Raw genomic sequence first — 20,590 nt, forward strand, 5'->3', positions numbered from 1 at the left:
GCTTAATAGACAATAAATACTCAAAATTGTCCATTTTCCTCTCTCACACTCCAACAAATTTCTCTTTTTATTCTCGAGACATAAGGATGGTAGCTCTATGGTGTGAAAAAACAATAGTCTTTGCTTCTAACCATCTTAAACCGTCTTAAACATCCTAAACACATCTTAAAAAGTAATTGAATTTCATCACAATATTTTGTTAAATTTCATCTTAAACCGTCTTAAACTTTCTTGAACAATCTCAAACGGTAAAAGAAAATGGTAAAAAAAAACCTATTTGATATATTTTGAATATATGAGATGTAATCAAAATATTTCTAGACTTTTTTAGTTAACATGAAACTTCTCTTTTGTAATTTGTTAGTATCAAGTTTAACCAAAAAACGTATAGAAAGTCAAATTTTCCATACACTTTTACATGCAACAATTAAAAATTGAAATCCATGCAACAATTAAAAGCAAATGGAGCAATATTTAATAAATATTATCTATCTTTGCTGAGACGTGGTGTGAGAGGATGTAATCTTCAGCTAAAGTTGGCCGACAACAAAAGTAGCCATGTATCAAGAAGAGGGAGTCTTTTATTATTATTATTATTATTTGACGCGTCTTAAACACACAATAAAACAAAATTCCATCATTGCCATTGGGAGTCGTTTAATTTATAAAAGTCAAAAACTTGACGCGGACAAAGAGATATTTTGTTTGGGCACCGAAGCAAACAATATTTATTAAGTGATGAGATCATCAGATTGTGGGAAAGAGGGTTTAGTGGTGGTTACAATGGAGACGGTGGTGGAAGGCGAAGAAGTGTACAGCTGGAAAGAAGTGAAACTTCCGTCGCTGAAGGCAGAGCACGAGCCAGAGCTAGAGAGAGAAACAGGAGAGAGAAGGAGGGGCCGAGATATTCTGGTGGCTGTGGATCATGGGCCCAATAGCAAACATGCCTTCGATTGGGCCTTGATCCACTTCTGTCGTCTCGCAGATACGCTACACCTCGTTCATGCCGTTTCCAGTTACGTAACACGGATCGATATATATGTGTTTTTTTTTATACGTGCTGCGAAATGTGATTATTAATTTGATGTTATTATAATTTTTTTTTTTTTAGGTGTGAGGAACGATCTCGTCTACGAGGCGACTCAGCAACTGATGGAGAAGCTTGCTGTTGAGGCCTTCGAAATAGCCATGGTTTGTTTTGTGGTTTAGTTTGTTAAATTTAAAAAAAAATTATTATTATTACTATTTTGTGGTTTGTGCGAATTTTTAACGATTTCTGATTGAAGCATTTACTAAAACAAAAATGAAAAACGCTTGGGTTATTTGTTTATTTATTTTTTTGGGGGGGTTTTAGACATCAAATTGTGGCTTTCACTCTATTTATTATGATATACCTTATTCCTTCTATTTTCAATTTTCTTACGCAAAAAAAAAAAAAATCAAGATATACCCTTTGGCTTTTTAGCATTAGGCAAAGTGTTTGAAAAAAAGAAGAAACCGTTTTTTTTTTTTTTTTTTTTTGTTTCCTTTTTTGTTTTAGTAAGAAAATTGAAAATTTAAAGGAATAAATATCTTAAGTAAATATAAACAGGGAAAATATATATAACGGACTCGATTCCAAATAAGTGAAGAGTTTCATTTTTTCTTCTCCACTGTTTGATTTTTCCAAGATCTCTAAGCGGGACAGTATATTTAAGATTTTAAAAAAATAAATTAATAAGTGATGTCTTATATAAAAATAAATAAATAATAGGTAAAGACAGTGGCGAGGATAGTTGAAGGGGAAGCTGGGAAAGTGATATGCAATGAAGCATCAAGGCTTAAACCTGCGTGCGTCATCATGGGCACCCGAGGCAGAACCTTAATCCAAAGGTTTATATTATTTAATTTATTAAACAATATATAATACTTTAGATAAATAAGTAATTAATTTACTGTTTTGATTTTGTTACAGTGTACTACAGGGAAGCGTGAGCGAGTATGTTTTCCACAACTGCAAATCTGCTCCTGTAGTTATTGTTCCTGGGAAAGGTAATTTTTTACTTCTCCTATTTTCAATTATGTATTTATTATTTGTATCACAATATAATTCATGGATTTTCATTTTGAGAGTTTTAATTCATTTTGTTTTGCTTGATGATGAATTACAGACGCTGGTGATGAGTCTTTAGTCTAGTCGGAGCTCTGCTTTGTTTGTAATGAAGTCTATGTAATTTTTATATTTGTAGTAAGCTCCTAGTTTTTGTTTTTGCGTTTTTTTTAATCTACGTTTTTTTTTTTTAAATTTTATGGCTGATAGTTGTGTTGTAAATATAGTGTTATATTCAGCGTCCAGATTTATGTATCCATTTTTCCCCTTAAAATTTCCATCCTTACCTCTGCCTAGCCAAGGTAGTTTGATTTCGAAACAAATTATAGCATTTGAATCTAAACCACATGCGACAAAGAAAAAAAATTGAGGATAGAGAAAAAATAATTGAAGATCCGAATGAAAAAAAATACAAAATCAGACCTATACTTTGACATCAAGTGGAGATGTATTTACCATCAAAATCAGACTTATATGGGATCCCGATCAATACACGAGATATACGAAATAACTATATTCTAAAAAACGGTACATAAATTTTGTCACATGCAATCCGGATAGTGGGATGAAGCTTGGATCGTCGGTCAGTCTCATTTAGTACCATTTTATTGTTTTTTTCAATTTATAATTTTTCTGCTTAGGTAATTTACTTTTAAATTTTAATAATTAGTAAAAAAAATTAAAAGAAAAATAAAATATAGTGTGTTCTTATGATACCATTCACGTGCAATTGGGAGGGGCTGGGATGACCACTCTCTTTTGGCCCACGTCAAATTACCTGCCATGGGCCTAGAAGTAACTCTCACTAGGCCTTACCAAGCCCTAGTTTTGGGCTTGTGTTTTAGCTTCTTTTGAAATTACGTGGATTACCTCAATTTTTTAGGATTTTATTTATGTGTTATTTGCATCTTATGTCACAAATTGGCAATCCAATTGTAAATAAGTCACACACAAAATTTTTAGAAAGTTTTAGAGGAAGATGAAGTGATTTTTAATGAGGTATTGTAAAAATTCAGAAGACATGAAGTAACTAATAAAAAGATTAAATGATGAGAGAGAGTAATTTGAAATTTGCACATATGACACAAATGTAAATACGTGACACAAATGCAATTTTGATAACTTTGTGACACAAATGCAAAAACTCGATGAATTTGTGACATTGACGCAAATTTCCCTTTATTTATTGCAATGACTAATTTCTCATTCTTAATATTATATTTATTCAGATGTATCTTTCTCAAATCAATTGATCACTTCCTTTTTTTAATATGGTAGATGGAAAATAATATAAGTGAAAACATAATAAAGTTTAGGTTTATCTAATAAGCATTAAGTCTAATTTCAAAAGTAAGTTTATCCCGATATTCAGCTCCTCCGATATTCTAAGAATGATTTCACATGATAACTATTTAGAAAATTACAAGTGTCCATTTTGAGATAATTATTGTGGATTGGTGAACTACTTTTTTAATAAAATAAAACTTGTAGTATAATCTTAAAATATGAGCCAATAGAATGACTATTTGCAATAAATTCTTGTAAAAAGAATTATATATATATATATATATATATATATATATATATATATATATATATATATATATATATATATATATAACCGAATCGTCAAAAACATCCTAAATAAATATGATGACCAAAATAAAACTTAAGCGAATGAAAAGAGTGCGGTTCAAAATAAGAAGAAATGCACATCGGAGTTACTACCGAAAGACGTAAAATCTCACCTCATGTATCAAACTAGTTTGCAAGAGAATCATCTTCATCACATTTTTTTTGTTTTCGTTTGTCACATTCTCTCTAAAAAATTTGAACACAATAAGCCTCTTTTAGCATATCCGGCCGCGTCCGTAAGAGTCGTGGGCCCGAGAAAAGGAAATGACAAATTCATATTTCACCATCCAATGGAGCAAAGAGAATCAATGGGATCTTGAATAAGGGTGAGAGACTAGCCCCACTGGTTGTCATTGTTAAAACAAGGCTTTAAATTAATAGAAGGAAAAAGCTGAGCCTTTTGTTGAATCGAAAGAACAGCAAGATGCTTATTATGTATAGGCAATTTATGGTGGTCCCTGAAAATGAAAATAAAAAAAAAACATTGCAGCTACTAAACAATATAGAAAAAAAATTCCTTCTCAAAATCCATCACCGTATCACACCTAAAGATTTTTTATTTTTATTTTTTATAAACATTAAAATATTGTTAATCTCTCCGACGATGTTTAATGATTATGAATATTGGACGAGGAATCTTGTTTTTATAATTATATAATTTTTTGTCAATTATCATATTTGCGAAGTACTATTTAATTGCAATATGATTTTTTTTGCTTGTAACATAATTTAATTTTTACGTATAGGTTTTTGATTTGGCCGATTAATCTATAACTTATTAGATCTGTAATTTGTCTTAATAAATTGAATTACATGCCTCACATAAGTATTCCCATCCAAATTTAAATATCCATTATTTTGAGGTCACATAAGTATTCCCATTCAGAATTAAATATAGATTCGATGAAAAGATGAAGAAATAATTAAGGTCTAAATTAGACTTAAATATCATTTAGGGTAACTTTAGAAAATTGATCCAAATGGCAAAACCACATGAATTATGTGGATTTTCAAGTGCAATGGCATGTCAAATGGAGATGGTATGGCTCGTCTAATATAGCTCGTGACTCGTCAATTGTAACTTATAGCGTGTCGAACGTAGCTCATGATGGGATATCCATTGGGGCGCGTTTGAGCTTGAATGAGCCGTAACTTCTTGATCCTAAACAATATAAAAATATATTATTAAATAGCTTTATACAATAATGCTACGAGGAAATCATCCAAACTGCTACCTTTAAAATCTCAAACTCATGTACAAGATCACGTGCCACTTTACTTGTTTAGCTATAAGCTGTACTCTCACTAAAAACTTGAGGACAGTTAAAACTACGATAAGAGCATCAAAGCGCTAGAGAGAGCCCAATTCAAGCTTAAATGTGTATACAATCCACTTATCAATATATCTAAGTGATAATTCGTGTCCCTAAAACTTACGGACACGAGTTAAAATATAGATGTCAAAGTTAAAAAGTCGATGTTGTAAGGAAGTATAAAGTGTCGTAACCTTAAAACTTAGAAGTCATGTGTGTGCTAGAAAAAACAACTAATTAATGTTATTTAATCATATACATGTCTTATACAAGATTGGAATATACGTATGATTGATTATAAACAAAAAAAAACTCTTAATGAAATAACCGCATCTGGAATTGTTTATCCTGTACGTGTAATATCCCTTGACTTCTTTCTTCTGAAAAAAATATGTTAAAATAACAGGAGAGAATTTTGTTTGATAGAGTTATTTATCTTTTCCTATGTGTAGATCATCCATTTTAAACAGAATTAAGAAGTTTTTGAACTAAATCTCACAAGAAGCACATTTATTATATGTTGACCTGTAAAATTAGTACAACAATATCTCACGAAAATACACTGACTCCGAGTACAAAGCCTCCGAGTACAGAGGTGATTTAGGCAAGACTTTCTCTTTATACAGACGAATCTAATACAAGAGAGCAATGTTTTCTAGAGATTTCAAGTGAAAGAAAGTGTGTAAAAAAAAGTCCGTCGTTCGTTCTGTGCTGCTGCCTCTATTTATACTCATCTGGTCGTGTCTTTGACGGTTATTTTGAGGAACGTGGGGTGATCAATCCCACGTTCTGGACGGTTATGGGTAACTGCCTTTCGCCTCTCTCTGAGGTGGGCGGTTAATGCTCCTTGCGTGGTTCCTGAACCGTCGAGGTGTGCGTTTTAGAGCTTGAAACATGTTTTCTATTAGTTTTGACTAGTCTTTGACCCACGTTCTTCTCTTCTCTTCGAAGTTCTGATCGGTGGGTTTCGTTCTTAACTTATGAACGGTTTGTTCCTTCTCAATGGATGACCCTTGGGTTTACTTAACCTGAGCTCGGTGCTGGATTCATATTTCTGCTCGGTAGTCCGACTAGCCAGATCGGAGTCTGACTAATTTATCCCGTAACATTATATATATGGTAAAGCCCGTTTTAATTTCAGTAGGGTTGATGGAATTATATATTGCCTCAACTATATGATGGTTCATGTCGATTTTATCGGCCACATGAAAGGAATAGTTGTCTCTTTTTTCTTGATTTTATTTCCCGATGTACCCAAAAAATGAAAGAAAATAAAATATTCATTTATCCAATAGAAGCCTCGACTAACAAATGTGTCACAACAGTTTCTCTTTTTCTCCCACATGAGCTCTGTGGACAATAGCACAGAAATCTCCACTTCAGCTTCAAAAAAGGACCACAGAGAGAGAGAGAGAGAGATGTAAAATTATTACAAATTTCCATATAGCTTAGTGAGTGTCCATATCATGGTGTCACCATTAAATACAGTTTTTATGTCAATTATAAACCATCACTTTAACCAGTCGCCGAATCACTACAACAAACAAATAAAGCCGCTCAGCCTTTCGATAGAGAAATTCACGATATATTGCCTCACCCTATTTCATGGTAAAAAAAATATTGGTCCCTCTTAACAATTTCTTAGATTCCTAAATTATCATACAATCTTTTCGAAGTGGGGTCAGTGTGAATTCTTTCTAACAATGAGCAAATGAATTATCTGACATAGTACTACGCGTAGCGTTATTATAATCATAGTACATATTTTCTAGATTAATTATTAGGTCTCAGAGATGACAGAAGAGTGAGTGAGTGTGTGTACTATAAGAACATGAAAGTAACGTTAGCAATTGAAAATTGTTGAAATTAATAAAAACAGAATAGATATGTATATATATGTCCACACTGCAATTGCTTTCATAGGGTAGATTTTTTTCTTCTTCTTTTTTTCTCAGCTGAAATACGATATATCAGCGTCCCTATCGACAAATATTATTGAATATTCTGGCACAAAAGAGAGAGGGTTTTTTAAGGGCCACCAATTTAGGGTATGTCTCTTATGACCGTGCTGAAAATTGGAAAGCAAGTGGTTTGGTTGGAGTTTTGTCTTGTGAGGATGGCCAATCACAGAGACAGAGCTTAGAAGTGGATTAATTGCGAAGAGCGACACTGCTTAGGCTCAGTAGTTATGGATGTCTTGTACCAATCCAATCACAGCTGGATTTGGTTTGACATGATCATTAGGGTTTTTGTGGGGATAAATAATTATTCAGCCTCAGTTGAGTGAGTGACCACTCTTGGAATTAAATTGCATTCTTTATTTTTAAGATAAAAATTAAAAAATAGACTCGATGATGTCATAATATCAAAATAGGACATATCTTTTTATTTTGGACGAATGAACAAACGACTTTTAATATTTCAAACTTTATTCTTAGTCCCATTTTTATATCCTCGATCTCTTTCATACCTCTCATTTTTGTATTTCTAACACTCCCAAAATCCAATAATCACATACAAAAATAATGTTTTAATGATTTTTACAGGAATTGAAGATTCACAATGTAAAAGAGTGATGTAGTTAAATAACCGATCTAAAGTTATAAATTTGCAAAATAGTAAATGTTTGTGCTAATTTAGTGAAATATACAAAATGTGCAGCAATCTAGTTTCAAAATTTTTTTTGATCCCAAGCTTAATTTTTTTGAAATTGATAAATTGCTTATAATAATCGTCAAAAAATTTAATATTAACTGTCAAAAAAATTTTGAAAATATAAATTTGACTACTTTGCTAAAAAGTTGAAATTTTGGCTATTTTGTACAATTTTTCCAATCTTATCATATTTATTTAAAATTTTGTACAATTTTTCCAATCTTATCATATTTATTTAAATATTTGTTTTAAAATATTTATGACATATATTTTGCTAATCAATAAGTTTTAAATGGTTATTTTGTACAATTTTTCTAATGAAAAATAAAATTGGAAATCATTGGATAATTTTTTTCTTCTTCATAGAATTGGATTTCATTGTATCTTATCATATTTATTTAAATATTTGTTTTAGAATATTTATGGCATATATAGTCCAACGATTTCCAATAAATTCCATTATGTTCTGGAATACTTTTCAACATGTGTCATAAATCATCGATTTTTTTTTTTTAATAGTTTGGAAACTAATCTGAAACATAGATCAGTTGAGTGAGTGACGTACTCTTGGAATTAAATTGCATTCTTTATTTTTTAAGATAAAAAAAAAAAAAAATAGACTCGATGATGTCATAATATCAAAATAGAACATATCTTTTTATTTTGGACGAATGAACAAGCGACGTACTTTTAGTACTTCAAACTTTATTCTTAGTCCCATTTTTATATCCTCGATCTCTTTCATACCTCTCATTTTTGTATTTCTATCACTCCCAAAATCCAATAATCACATTCAAAAATTATGTTTTAATGATTTTAACGGGAATTGAAGATTCACAATGTAAAATTGGTAATCATTGGATAATTTTTTTTCTTCTTCATAGAATTGGATTTAATCGTATCTTATCATATTTATTTAAATATTTGTTTTAGAATATTTATGGCATATATAGTCCAACGATTTCCAATAAATTCCATTATGTTCTGTAATAATTTTCAACATGCGTCATAAATCATCGAAGAATATATATATATATATATATATATATATATATATATATATATATTTTAGTTTGGAAACAGATTTTGAGTATTCTTTTCATACATTTGGAAGTTAAATAAGGGAAAAATAAGAGGGATTAAGGAAATTAAGAGTAAAACTAGAGGTGGGAAAGAGAAAAATGTGAAGTATTGAGAGTCAATGATGTATATTTTTGTCCAAATGGAAAGATATATAGGTTTAATTTTGATACTATCACATTCTTGAGTATTTTCTAAAAAATTAATTCCTATGTTAGTGACTCTATTCAATGAAAATTTGTAGATTTAAATTTTAATGTATATATATATATATATATATATAAAAACTTCTCTTCACTTGTAGCGAATGGTGACTGAAATTGAAAAATTTGACAAACGTGACCTATTTTCTGCGTTAAAATCGCCATACGATGTGATTATATATTCAAATTCAATTTGTTTACTCTATATCAACTCCAATACCGTCATTTTGTTCTGAAGGAGTTCAACTTTTTTTTTTTTAATATGAAACCACATAAACAACTATTTAACATAAAAAAATTATAGTCACATGAGTTCAGGGTTGTAGCCCAGAATTGCAAAGGACAACTTTTTTAAAAAAAATCATAAGGGGTAAATTTGAAAAATTATATAAATGTGAGCTAAAATTATAAAAATGGATAAAAATTTAGGGCCAAATTTCAATTTTTAAACATTTAGAGGGGGCATCTTCCCTTCCTAATCCCCATGTGGCTTCGCCACTGCGTGAGCAGAACTCACCCGAAAATTGACAATTGACAGAAGTTAACCATAAAGATAATAGGAGCCAAATTTTCAAAATTTGGATGATTATGATGGAAAACAATGACAAATATGGCACATTACTAAAATTTGGGAACATTGGCAAATAAGCTTATGAGTTATAACTTTCTCACGATCAACCATCACAATAATATATATATATATATATATATATATATATATATATATATATGTTTTACGATCAGTATATGTGTGGTGAAATTTTATTTTGTATAATTTACCACTAGAATTATAATATAGACAAGCATATACTTAAGCATACATATGATATATGAATGAAATTTGTTTATTAACTGATAAAAATTGGTAACAAAAACGCACCAAAAACTACACGATGATTTATAAACAATGTCCTTATTTTATATCATGTTTTTTTAAAACATATAGAAAAACATATTGCAACTCTATCAAAGGTCATGAACAAATAATAAAAACTATATAGTATTACCAACTATTTTTTTTATTTTGTAATTAATTTTCCTTCAGATTTTAGTAAGAATAAAATCAACATCATCACTGGCATATTTTAAATGCTCGGTGATAAATTCTTAAAATTTTAATAAATACGTTTTTTTATTATTATTTATTAAACTTCATATAACTAAGAAACTTAAGCATTTTTATTCATGCTGCACCGAATTTTTTATTTTATTCTTTCAGTGGAACTATTATATATATATATATATATATATTTTAATTCTCTAAGGGGCATATAAGAAAAAAAATATTCAAGAGAGGTAAATATGAAAAAAAAATATAATTTTTGGTTAAAAATATAAATTTTGGGGTAAACTCTATAAGTTTATAAGGGACATGTAAGAAAAAAAATAATATAATTTTGGGCTAAAAATATAAAATCTTAGAATAATTTTTTTTTAATTTAATAATAAAAATTTATATTTTAAAAGTTTTGAGTTGCATTGGCCTACCTTGAACTTAAGTGTCTCCAGGAGTGATATTTATACTCTTAATCTTTATTTTCCAGGAGTGATATTTATATGTATGGTGACCACATTGTGACGTGATGATGAATTTCCAAGCCCTATTTTAGGTAATCACTGCTTCAATATTTTGCTATAAAGTAGATATATTACATATTCACGGTTACACTTGTACAGCTGGAAAGATTCTTTGCGATGTGTCACTTGGTTCAAATTTCAATCAGCCTCTACTCCAAAGTAACCCTTTTTTTTCACTGAGTTAAATATACGCGTTCAATGCAGAAAAAGAATCGAAAGTAAGGTGTACGTATTTTTTTCTGATCAGTTAATTGTTATTTATTTTACTGATATATACTATGTCGAAAGTATACATACAAATATTTATGTGTTATGTACTATATATAATAGACTATTTTCCTTTTATGGAATATTAAAATATAGAAAAACAATCTTAATCGAAAGGTCATTTCTGAAGTGAACTCTCATTCCAATAAAATGGTGTTGTATAGATGTAATAAGAATCTGATTCACATCTCCATCTTTAAGTTGCTAGCTTCAATTGAACCTGCGAAATAAATTCCATTTTCAATAATTCAATTAATATGAAGTCTTACAAAATTAAATAAAAAAAAAATAGACAGGAACATGGATGTGTATAAATCACAGTCTATATTGTGTTCCCCCAAACCCTATTGATTCTATATACTCATCTTAAAAAGGAATCAAAACCCTTTTACTACTTTTGTGAATTTGAAGAATTAATTACACAACCTCAAAGCACTGATGGGACCCACAAAACTTTGAGTAAGACTTTATCTTGTGATGAATTCACACCGGTTGTTGACATGATAGCCATTAGGTGGTTTACAGAGTCAAAAGCCCACAACATCTATGATTTTCTCTAACGTTTTTTTTTTTTTATTATTATATAATATATAAAATGGTGGTTGAAATATCATAATCAGTGAAAAATCTGAGTTTTTTTCCCATGCTAATTGAGGAAAACAGGTATAAATAAGAGACCATTAATTTTCCAATCAAGATGGACCCCCAGTAAATTATATTCCTTTGGAAAATAAATCATCAAACATGTTTGTGGGCTCTATTTGGTCCTGTATAATTATACTGGCTAACTAAGCACATTTTTATCAAATGATTAATTATGAGTACTGAAAATATGGTGGAAAAAAATAGGATAGTCTCTCCTCACCTGTAAATAATGGTTGTGATGGGAAGGCACTAAATAGATTTTGCAATTCGGAGTCCCAAGTTGGCTGGGGCTGAATTTGCTGAAAGGGAAAATTGCATAGGAAATGACATGTCAATAAAAAACATTATTGCTACTAATAATAATATTAATTGATGATTATTAGTTTAAGGAAATTACCGCATAACACGAGGTGTCGAGAAATGATTGGTCAGGAATCGCAACAGGGGTGCTGATTGTTCTTCTAAGAGCCAAGTCATGAGAGCTCAAACCCATCTCCAATTCCAAAGCGCCGCACGAAATCATTTGTTGAATCGGATTAAATTGCGCATAGCCACCCGAATTATTCGACATCTCCGGCGACATTTGAAACCCGGCCGAGCAAGGCGGGAGTATCTGCGGACATATATTACCAATTTTCTAAGTGCCGTATCTATTATAAACACACTTTGTCTAAAAGTTTAAACACGTTTTATTATAAAAATATTTTTGAGAAAAAATATTTTTTGAGAATTTAATATATATTACCTCCTTGGCAAACAAGTCTTCTATGTTGAAGTCAAGTCTCGGATTCACAGCAGCTAGTTTCATGGATAAGAACTGCACAATCGATCACATCTTGTTCAGTAACATATATATATAATATATACACAGTTATAAAATGAACATTAATTTTAAAAATTATTTTGAAATAGTACCTCTACTTGTCGTTGAAGTGATTGAACGTAATTAATAATTTCATCAAGCATCCCAGCTTTGCCAGTGATCTTGTTACACCCGGGCACTAAATCCTGAAGATACTTCATTCTCTCACTTATTTTTTCCCTTCTTACCTTTAAATACAAAAAAAAAAAAAAAAAAAAAAAAAATTCACACATTGATAACAAAACAAAAACAAAGTATTTTCATTTAATTTAATTTTGGCATATACTAACTCGTTCAGCTAAGCTGTGGCTATCAGTGGCTTGGCCTCGTCTTGCTCTGACATGAATGTAATCAGGCTTTTGAACCTCACACACCTTCGAGTTTTCCTTCGAATTAGTCTCACCGGAGTTCTCTCTGCTATTATTCATCTTTGACTCTCCTTCCGAATTCCCTTTCACTCTCTTCTCTCTCGAATCATCTTCTTGTATAACCTAAGAAAATTAAATAAATATATATTGAGAATAGCAAACCAACAAAAAAAACCCGGGAATCAACCTATATATATGGTCAGAAGACTCAGAATCACCTTTGTGATTGGTTGTGCTTTATCGTTGGCCTTTCTTTTCTTGAAGCTCTCTCTTCCCACGGCTAAGCTGCTCTTTTCAGCCGGCGACAACCCGTCGCCGCTCGCCGGACAGCTGGACGTTCGAGAAATGGCTCCTCCGGCGACGTGGACCGCCGGCGAGGCGTAACCCATTTCGAGGCCTGGGTCGGGTTTGACCGCCCGGTTGATCGCCGCTGAGTCTCCGGCGATAAGGGCCCGGAAGCCGGCCGGGTCGTAGAACATTCCGGTTTGCTCGCCGGGATTGAAGAAAGCGTTGGCGTTGTTGTGATGATGATGATGTGGCTGGGTTTGGGGGTCTGTTTGTTCGTGGTCTTGCTGCCATCTGAACCGAGCTCTCTGTCTCTCCAGAACCGTCATGTCCGTACAGACTCCGGTGGAGTTTCCCGGCGAGCTCAGGCAGTGCTGCAACATCTCCGGAGGTGCGCTGTTCATATCACGTTTAGACTTACACTGCGTTGCTTTCTTTCTTCTTCTTCTTTTTTATTTTCTTTGCTTATTTTGCGTAGTGTTGGATTGGATCGTTTTCTATTTTGTTGTTGTTGTTGTTGTTGTTGTGTTACTTATAAAGAGTTGAGAGATTTGAGATTAGTTTTGGGAGAGAGAGAGAGGGAGAGAGAATTCAAGGGTAATGAGAGGAAAGAAGTAGTGGGGTATAAATAAAGGGCAAAAAGGGTTTCACCGGAATCTGACAGGAAAACTTAGCCGGAGTTATTAGGAGAGAGAAACAATACTACAATGTATAATATTATATGTATGTATGTATAGATCAAATGGGGTAGAGAGAGAGAGAGAGAGAGAACCATCGAATGCATCCATCGTTAGAGGCCCTCTTGTGGGACCCATTGACATGGCCGCCACGTGGTCTTGTCCATGTAACGAACGGACTACTCTCTCTCTCTCTCTCTCTCTCTCTCTCTCTCTCTCTCATTAATAACCTGAGGAGGTTGGGTTTGTTTGTGTTTTCATGCAACGTAATGACACTGTTATATTCTATAATAATGCGTGTGTCTTATGTACCCCGTTTATACTACAACAAAATCCATGTCACTTTCCTTAATTAAGATTCTGGTCCTAACAGTATCTACTTTATATCCTTAAACGAATGTTTATGCCTAACTAATCATGAATCATTTAACAATTTAGAAGCCGCCAAAAAGGTTTTGTGACAAGTTGGGGATCGCATCAAACGCAATTTGATCACGACTGTGGTTGTGTGGATAAGGCTTTTATTTATTTGTATTCATTTCCTTTATTCATTCAAGAACATAAACGTAACGTAAGCGTGAAATTTAAATCAATGAGCTTAGGCTAAACTGTGCGCGGTCTTAATATATATATATATATATATATTTGTTACAATTAGTCATTTCATTTGGTTCATTTTGACATTCAAAGCCTATTTTTTTGTTTTATTAGAAAAATAACCCAATTAAATCAACTAGATAGTTCATTTAATTTATTACGAATCAATAATAAATAAAACTTAACCTACTTTTTAAAAAGGGGTATGTGTTTTTTTGGGCTAATTGGCCCTATATATTTTTTAATCATTTTTTATGAGAATTATATATCATAAATTTTAAGTACTTAGAAAAACAACAAGCACATTCGAGTTTATGTGCTAACAAGTTTTGTCTCTCTTTTATTTATCCATAATATATTTTATGGCAGCAATATAAAAATGAGTAGTTGATTTTATAAATTTATAATTTTATTCAAAATTTATAAATAATTCTAATTTTATTCAGGTTTTAATTCTAATTTATAGATCATGTAAGAACTATTTTGATTTTGTTACTGTTGAAATTGTAAAAATATGTATGTCTTATCATTATCGGGAAAAAAAGCTTTTTTTTAGCATAGGAAAAGAAAAAGGAACTATTAAAAGTTTTCAAATATCCCAAAGAACAATCATTATCAATTATTATCAATTGGTTTTAAGTTGAGATACCATTAGACGAAACCCCGATAAAGTCTCATTAACGAGCATCCAGTCCAAGTGTTAGTTAAATTGGGTCGTATTGCTCATATATATAGTCCAATATTAGATGTAGCTTTTCACGTGTAAGATGCCTGATATTTACAATGTTCTAGTAGTTAAGGGTCGGGCTAACAGGGGTCAACCAATTAATGTAAGTAGTGAAGTACAATATTCAAGATAAACGACCGCTAAAAAACGTCATCTTGAGGTGGATTTTAAGAGAGCCATTTCAAAAATATAAAGAAATTAACAAGAGTTTATAATGGTCATTGGTTACTCATCTTATTGTCAAATATTTTTTAGTTGAAATGATATTTCACACTGTTTAGTAGAAAGAAAGACAACTTTTTGGCAGCAAAAAGGCCGTATTAACACAGCCGGATAGCTATTGTCGGCTAAGATGCCATTGACAAAAACATGATGTTAAAATGAAAAATATAAAAATAAACGAGATCTACACCTAAATTTTATGTGTATATGAATTTGTATGCGAATAAAAAAAGAATTGTTAACAATTAAGCCCGTTGAAACGTCATTATTTGAATATAGCCAACATTTTATTTTTGTTTGATAAAGAGCCATTTCGCTGACTTGGCAGCAGTTATAGCAATTTAAAAATTCAATTTTAACATTCCCTTATTTTCATATTTCTGTATTTGAAATTTAAGTAATTTTAACATTCCATTGTTGTTGTTGGAACTGAATAAGTAATTTTGTTGCTAACTTCTTTCCTTATTTGTAGGAATCTCTCTCTCTCTCTCTCTCTCTCTCTGAACCGCCTCTCAAAAAAGTCGACACAAAAAATGTTGATTTTCATTCTCCCTACTCCTTTGGCCGACGGAGACACAGACGTCGTTATGCGTCGAGGTTGCTTGCACGACCAGATATGGGTTTCTTTGGCTGGCGGAGTTACAGACGTTGATAATAATTGTTAATAATCATTAATATATGTTAATAATTTACTGGGTTTCCACGTTTTTGCACAATTAATATTTATTAGTTATTGATAATAATTAATTGCTTTCATTCAGGATTGTTGTTTTGAGGTTAGGTTTCTGAGTGTTGCAATTGTTGTTTGAGGTTAAGTTTTTCTGCAAATTCTTTTGCAGAAATGGGTTTTTTTGGATCCTATTTGAATATGGTCTTCGGTTTGGTTGTGCGTGCTCAAATTTGTTGCTTGTTATCGCAGTAGTCGTTATGTACATTTATCATGAAATATCTTTTATTCTTTCTTTAAATACAACTCATGCAAGTGAGCGAAAAAATAAAAGAGGTAGTTTTGTACATTGGCGTGTGGTAATAAATTTAAATGACTAATTACTATATATTAATAAAAGTCACATCTTATTTATAATATTTATTCAACAAAACGTCAAAAAAAAACTACGCGTTGATTTTGAATATGTAAAATTCTAATGGTGTTAATATTAGAGATAAAGGATATTTTTAAAAAAAATTTACATTAATGATTATTTTGTCCAACATTATAAAATATAAACCTAATTTCAAGGTAAAAATCATAATATTAGGTATTAAAAAATACACGCATATTCTTTCAAACTTCTCTTTTTGAAATGATTTTTTTTCCTCGAAATAATACAATAAATAAATATTTAAAAAAACTACATCGAGAATGTAAGCTTTCCTAATACTTTTATAATTTTTAACAAAGTTTGTTTCAATTCCTGACCCCGTGAAGAATGCCCAGAAAATGAGGCCTGACATACCCACGTGGGTTATGACACGTGTCGTTACCGGTAGAAGGACTCTGACATGCGAGAAAGGTGACGTGGATGATGATGTGTCAAAACGGGGAATTAGCTGTTCTGGGCTCGTGATTGGTACTACGTACCTGGGAAGATGTAAGAGATTAACGAACGGCACAGACAAAAAAACCGACGGAGGAACTTTTGTCCTACGCACAATTGTATGCGCGTGGGCTACACAAAAGCCACTTTTCGAAACGTGAAATGTACTTGCATGGAAAGAGAAGTTGAAACTTAGAAGGCCAAAAAATGATTACATTTTTCTTTCAGTTGTACATTCTGCGGATATTAAGGAACGTGTCAGGTTATTCTATAAATAGCAAAGCTTATTACTAACCTACGCATTTGTTTATTTTCACTTATGGTAAGTTTATTTAAACTAAATTTTCAATTCAAAGCCCTAAATATCTCTATTTTTCCTAATGTGTTTCTTAATTTTCTTATTCGCTAGGTTTTATAAGTTTCGTTTTGTGGGCTAAATTGTGGGAATTAAGAGGTCAATGTACAGTGCTTAAAAGAAAATTATTTTCAGTTAAAAAAAAATTCAACTTTTTAAATTTTTTTGTGTTATTTTCAAATATGTTGAATTGCAGATGAATATTAGATTAACTTTTGTGTAATCGCAACAGATTTTACAATTGTTTAATCATAAGAAAGCCAAAATCTTAAAGCATGCATAATTTTTTTTTTCTTTGGTAGATAATTAGGGAAAGCCGAAACTCTTTTTTCCTTAGATACACAAAGTGACACAGCCATATCCATATGGCCTAAAAATAGAACATTAAAAATGAAGGGACAAGTAACTTGTTGATGACGTAATCACATGTTCTATATCTATTCGCGTGTGTTGGATTGCATTATAGAGGAATTGTTAGCTGGTTAACAATCATAAAATCCCTCACAAAGCATGTATACTGTATCAGTGTCCCATTGGGTTGTTCTTCTTATGAGTGCATGTGTCCAAATACATGCAATCTTATATGTATTGTGTATATAAATCTTACAATTATTTAAATATTATGGGTACCCCATGGACACGAGTCTAGACTAATTAAAGCATGGCGTTTTAGTGTGGAAACGTTATGGGTCTGTAATTGTCTAAGTAAGGCTGCATATATATACTAGAATAATAATCATGTTTCGCATGTAATAACGGCAAAAAAAATTAGATTGACAAATATTTGACTTGCTATTTAATAATATATTAGAAAAATGTACATTAGCCCATCACAAAACAAGTCTTGATCACAATTTAAGCTGGTTACATTATTTAAAATGTATAAATAACCTTCTTCTTTTTTTTTTTTTTTTTTTGCATATGTAACATAATTTCTGCCTACAAATGAAAGAGGAAATATGGTTGTGGGCACACAATGAAAACATATATAAATCATAAAAATCTAAATGAAATTGGAAGTAATAAAAGAAATAATAAGTCTAATAAAATTATAAACATCATCAAGAAAAAAAAAATTAGCTATTTTATAATAAAACGAGGTGTTCCAAGCTTCCACTCACATCTAGTTGCCTACACAAACACTCTTATTAAGAGCAAAAAATTATACCTATTTTATATTAAGGAATATATATATACATATAGATAATATATAATATTATATATATATATATATGTGTGTGTGTGTATATATCAGATTTAGGCAGACAAGACACATTAATTCGCAGTTTAGCTTTCAAGCTTAAATAATAAGCAACCACTTGAAGTGAAGGGGCTTGATCAAGCAAACGGAAGGCAGAGGGAATAGTGATATATATATATATATATATATATATATATGTGTGTATATATATATTTATATATATATATATTTATATATATTGGATGATGATGGGAACAATTCCAGAGAGGTTGATTGCTACTTCTATTTTAATCACAATATTTATATGGGGACCCATATTTCTCTCTCTATTTTATCTCCCAATCTATGTACATATCTCGGATTTTATATATTATGTATATCTCTTATATAAGAAAATTATTATTGTGCTTCAGAAACATTTTAATAATATCTAACAAATATGACCCTTGTACAACACCTAAAGGCAAATGGGGTCAGGCTATCGCTATCTCATTTTTTTCCATCACTATCTATGTGGTCTTAATGATCATGAACATGAGAGAACTCTACTCTTGCATTCCTTATTGTCTTTCTTAATATATAAATACATATAACATATATGTATATGATTTCTACAGTACTATATGCACTACTTAAATCTACTTTATTTCTTAGCAACAAACCCTAAAGTAGTATGTATGTATTTACTTCTTTAATTCCTTTTTAATGCAATATTGTCTTTTTCTAAATTTTTTTTAATGTCTTCGTCATATAATAAATATGTTATCGTAATTTGGGATATTGTGATTATTCAAGTGGTACACATGCTTCCAGCTACAAAAGGAGGAGTAAAGAAATCGATATTTCACCGCGGTCTTTTTGGTCCCAACATACAAATATGATTTTCAATTACTATAAATATGATCGCGATTTATCACTTTTTAGACGTTATCATTGCAAAAAAGGCATGGCTGAGTATATAAATAATGATAAAAGCAGTTGATCTGGTCTATAACTTTAAGCTATAAAGTTTAATCACACACTCATATATATATATATATATATATATATATATATATATATATATATCTTAAGGTGTGGGGTTTCATCTAAAATCAAGCTTGACAATTAGAGGAGTAACCCACAAACTTTATAAAGAGCACATGATCGTAATACCCAATCGATGTGAGACTATCCTTGATACACCCCCTCACGCGCACAAGCACAAGCACTGGAAGCGTGAAGTATAGGCCCGATCAGGTAGCCCACAATCGAGAATGGTCCTCGCTCTGATACAATCTTAAAGGTGTGGGGATCTATCTAAAACCAAACTTGGTAATTAGATGAGTAATCCACAAGCTTTATAAAGAGCCTAGGATCGTAATACCCAGTCGATGTGAGACTAGTCGTGAATTCTGAAAATATTTGTTTGTAAGAAAACTATAAATGGGGTTAAATGTTTTTAGCTAAGCCATTCTTATTAATTATATTCTATATGTAAGTTGATTGCACAAGGATATGTTACTGTATATGCTATTATTATATATATAATGTCATCACATAATACCATGAAAGAAATATATGTCATCACATATGATTACGTTTTTATTATATAAAATAGAAACGGGAAATTATTACCCACACATATATATAGTTGTGGTAGCTCTCCACAAACTACTCATTGAAACCGTGGAATTTATTTCACTAGGCTTTCTTATCTTATATTTAATAGACAGCAGAGTGAGTATATATATATATGTTAATAATGGAAGTGAGAGATTTATTTGATTCACTAGGCAACCAAATATAGCAGCAGATCCGATGTATAGGGAATCCTAGTTCTTGCAGGCCCTCTCTCACTCTCTATAAAATAAATAAATATAAATATATTTAAAATTAATTAGTAGATAGACTGATAAATAGAACTGGAAGTTGGGACTCTTTTGAAGACTCTCTTGATCAGAGTGTAGCTCCATTCCACTTATTGCCTCTGCGTATGCAGATAATGTAAATATACATGTAGGAAGATTAATGATTTTATTTATTTAATATTTTTTTACAAATATATATATATATATATATATATATATATATATATATAAGAACAATGCATATATAATATGGGCTTCCTTGTTTTCAATTTAATGCACCATTGCTATCCCAATCTTTGCTTGGATCTATTATTAGCTTATTTTTTTATTTTTTTTTTTATTATTGGTTTCCACTTTTACATGTTTGCTTTCATAATAATTCAAGTTTCAAGATAAAAGAACAATACGCTTTCTTTTCATTTTTTTTTTTCATTTTTTTAGTT

The 20,590-nt window shown here is 31.0% G+C and overlaps 2 protein-coding genes across 2 annotated transcripts; one reads left to right on the forward strand and one right to left on the reverse strand.

Moving 5' to 3' along the window:
* Positions 1–678: 678 nt before the first annotated feature.
* On the forward strand, positions 679–2,369 carry LOC149387414 (uncharacterized protein C167.05-like). The gene is made up of 5 exons (XM_089623440.1): positions 679–1,015; positions 1,112–1,191; positions 1,754–1,872; positions 1,955–2,031; positions 2,151–2,369. The coding sequence occupies exons 1-5, from the start codon at positions 739–741 to the stop codon at positions 2,174–2,176; spliced, it is 579 nt and encodes a 192-aa protein (XP_089479566.1). The 5' UTR covers positions 679–738; the 3' UTR covers positions 2,177–2,369.
* Positions 2,370–10,785: 8,416 nt separating this feature from the next.
* On the reverse strand, positions 10,786–13,654 carry LOC149387415 (transcription factor bHLH63-like). The gene is made up of 7 exons (XM_089623859.1): positions 12,914–13,654; positions 12,618–12,818; positions 12,381–12,515; positions 12,211–12,282; positions 11,863–12,078; positions 11,686–11,764; positions 10,786–11,040 (listed from the first exon to the last, which is right to left on the reverse strand). The coding sequence occupies exons 1-7, from the start codon at positions 13,382–13,384 to the stop codon at positions 11,003–11,005; spliced, it is 1,212 nt and encodes a 403-aa protein (XP_089479985.1). The 5' UTR covers positions 13,385–13,654; the 3' UTR covers positions 10,786–11,002.
* Positions 13,655–20,590: the final 6,936 nt, after the last annotated feature.

This window comes from Urtica dioica, chromosome 8 (genome assembly GCF_054948205.1).
Source record: "Urtica dioica subsp. dioica isolate 48M chromosome 8, U.dioica_male_clone48M_v1_H2, whole genome shotgun sequence".
NCBI classification, from domain to species: Eukaryota; Viridiplantae; Streptophyta; class Magnoliopsida; order Rosales; family Urticaceae; genus Urtica; species Urtica dioica.

Coding starts and splice junctions, on each gene's coding strand:
- LOC149387414 (XM_089623440.1), top strand. CDS start 739: ATGAGATCATCAGATTGTGGGAAAGAGGGTTTAGTGGTGGTTACAATG. Junction 1,016..1,111: donor CCTCGTTCATGCCGTTTCCA/GTTACGTAACAC, acceptor TTTTTTTTTTAG/GTGTGAGGAACGATCTCGTC. Junction 2,032..2,150: donor AGTTATTGTTCCTGGGAAAG/GTAATTTTTTAC, acceptor GATGAATTACAG/ACGCTGGTGATGAGTCTTTA.
- LOC149387415 (XM_089623859.1), bottom strand. CDS start 13,384: ATGAACAGCGCACCTCCGGAGATGTTGCAGCACTGCCTGAGCTCGCCG. Junction 12,516..12,617: donor GCCACAGCTTAGCTGAACGA/GTTAGTATATGC, acceptor TTGTATTTAAAG/GTAAGAAGGGAAAAAATAAG. Junction 12,283..12,380: donor CACTTCAACGACAAGTAGAG/GTACTATTTCAA, acceptor TCGATTGTGCAG/TTCTTATCCATGAAACTAGC.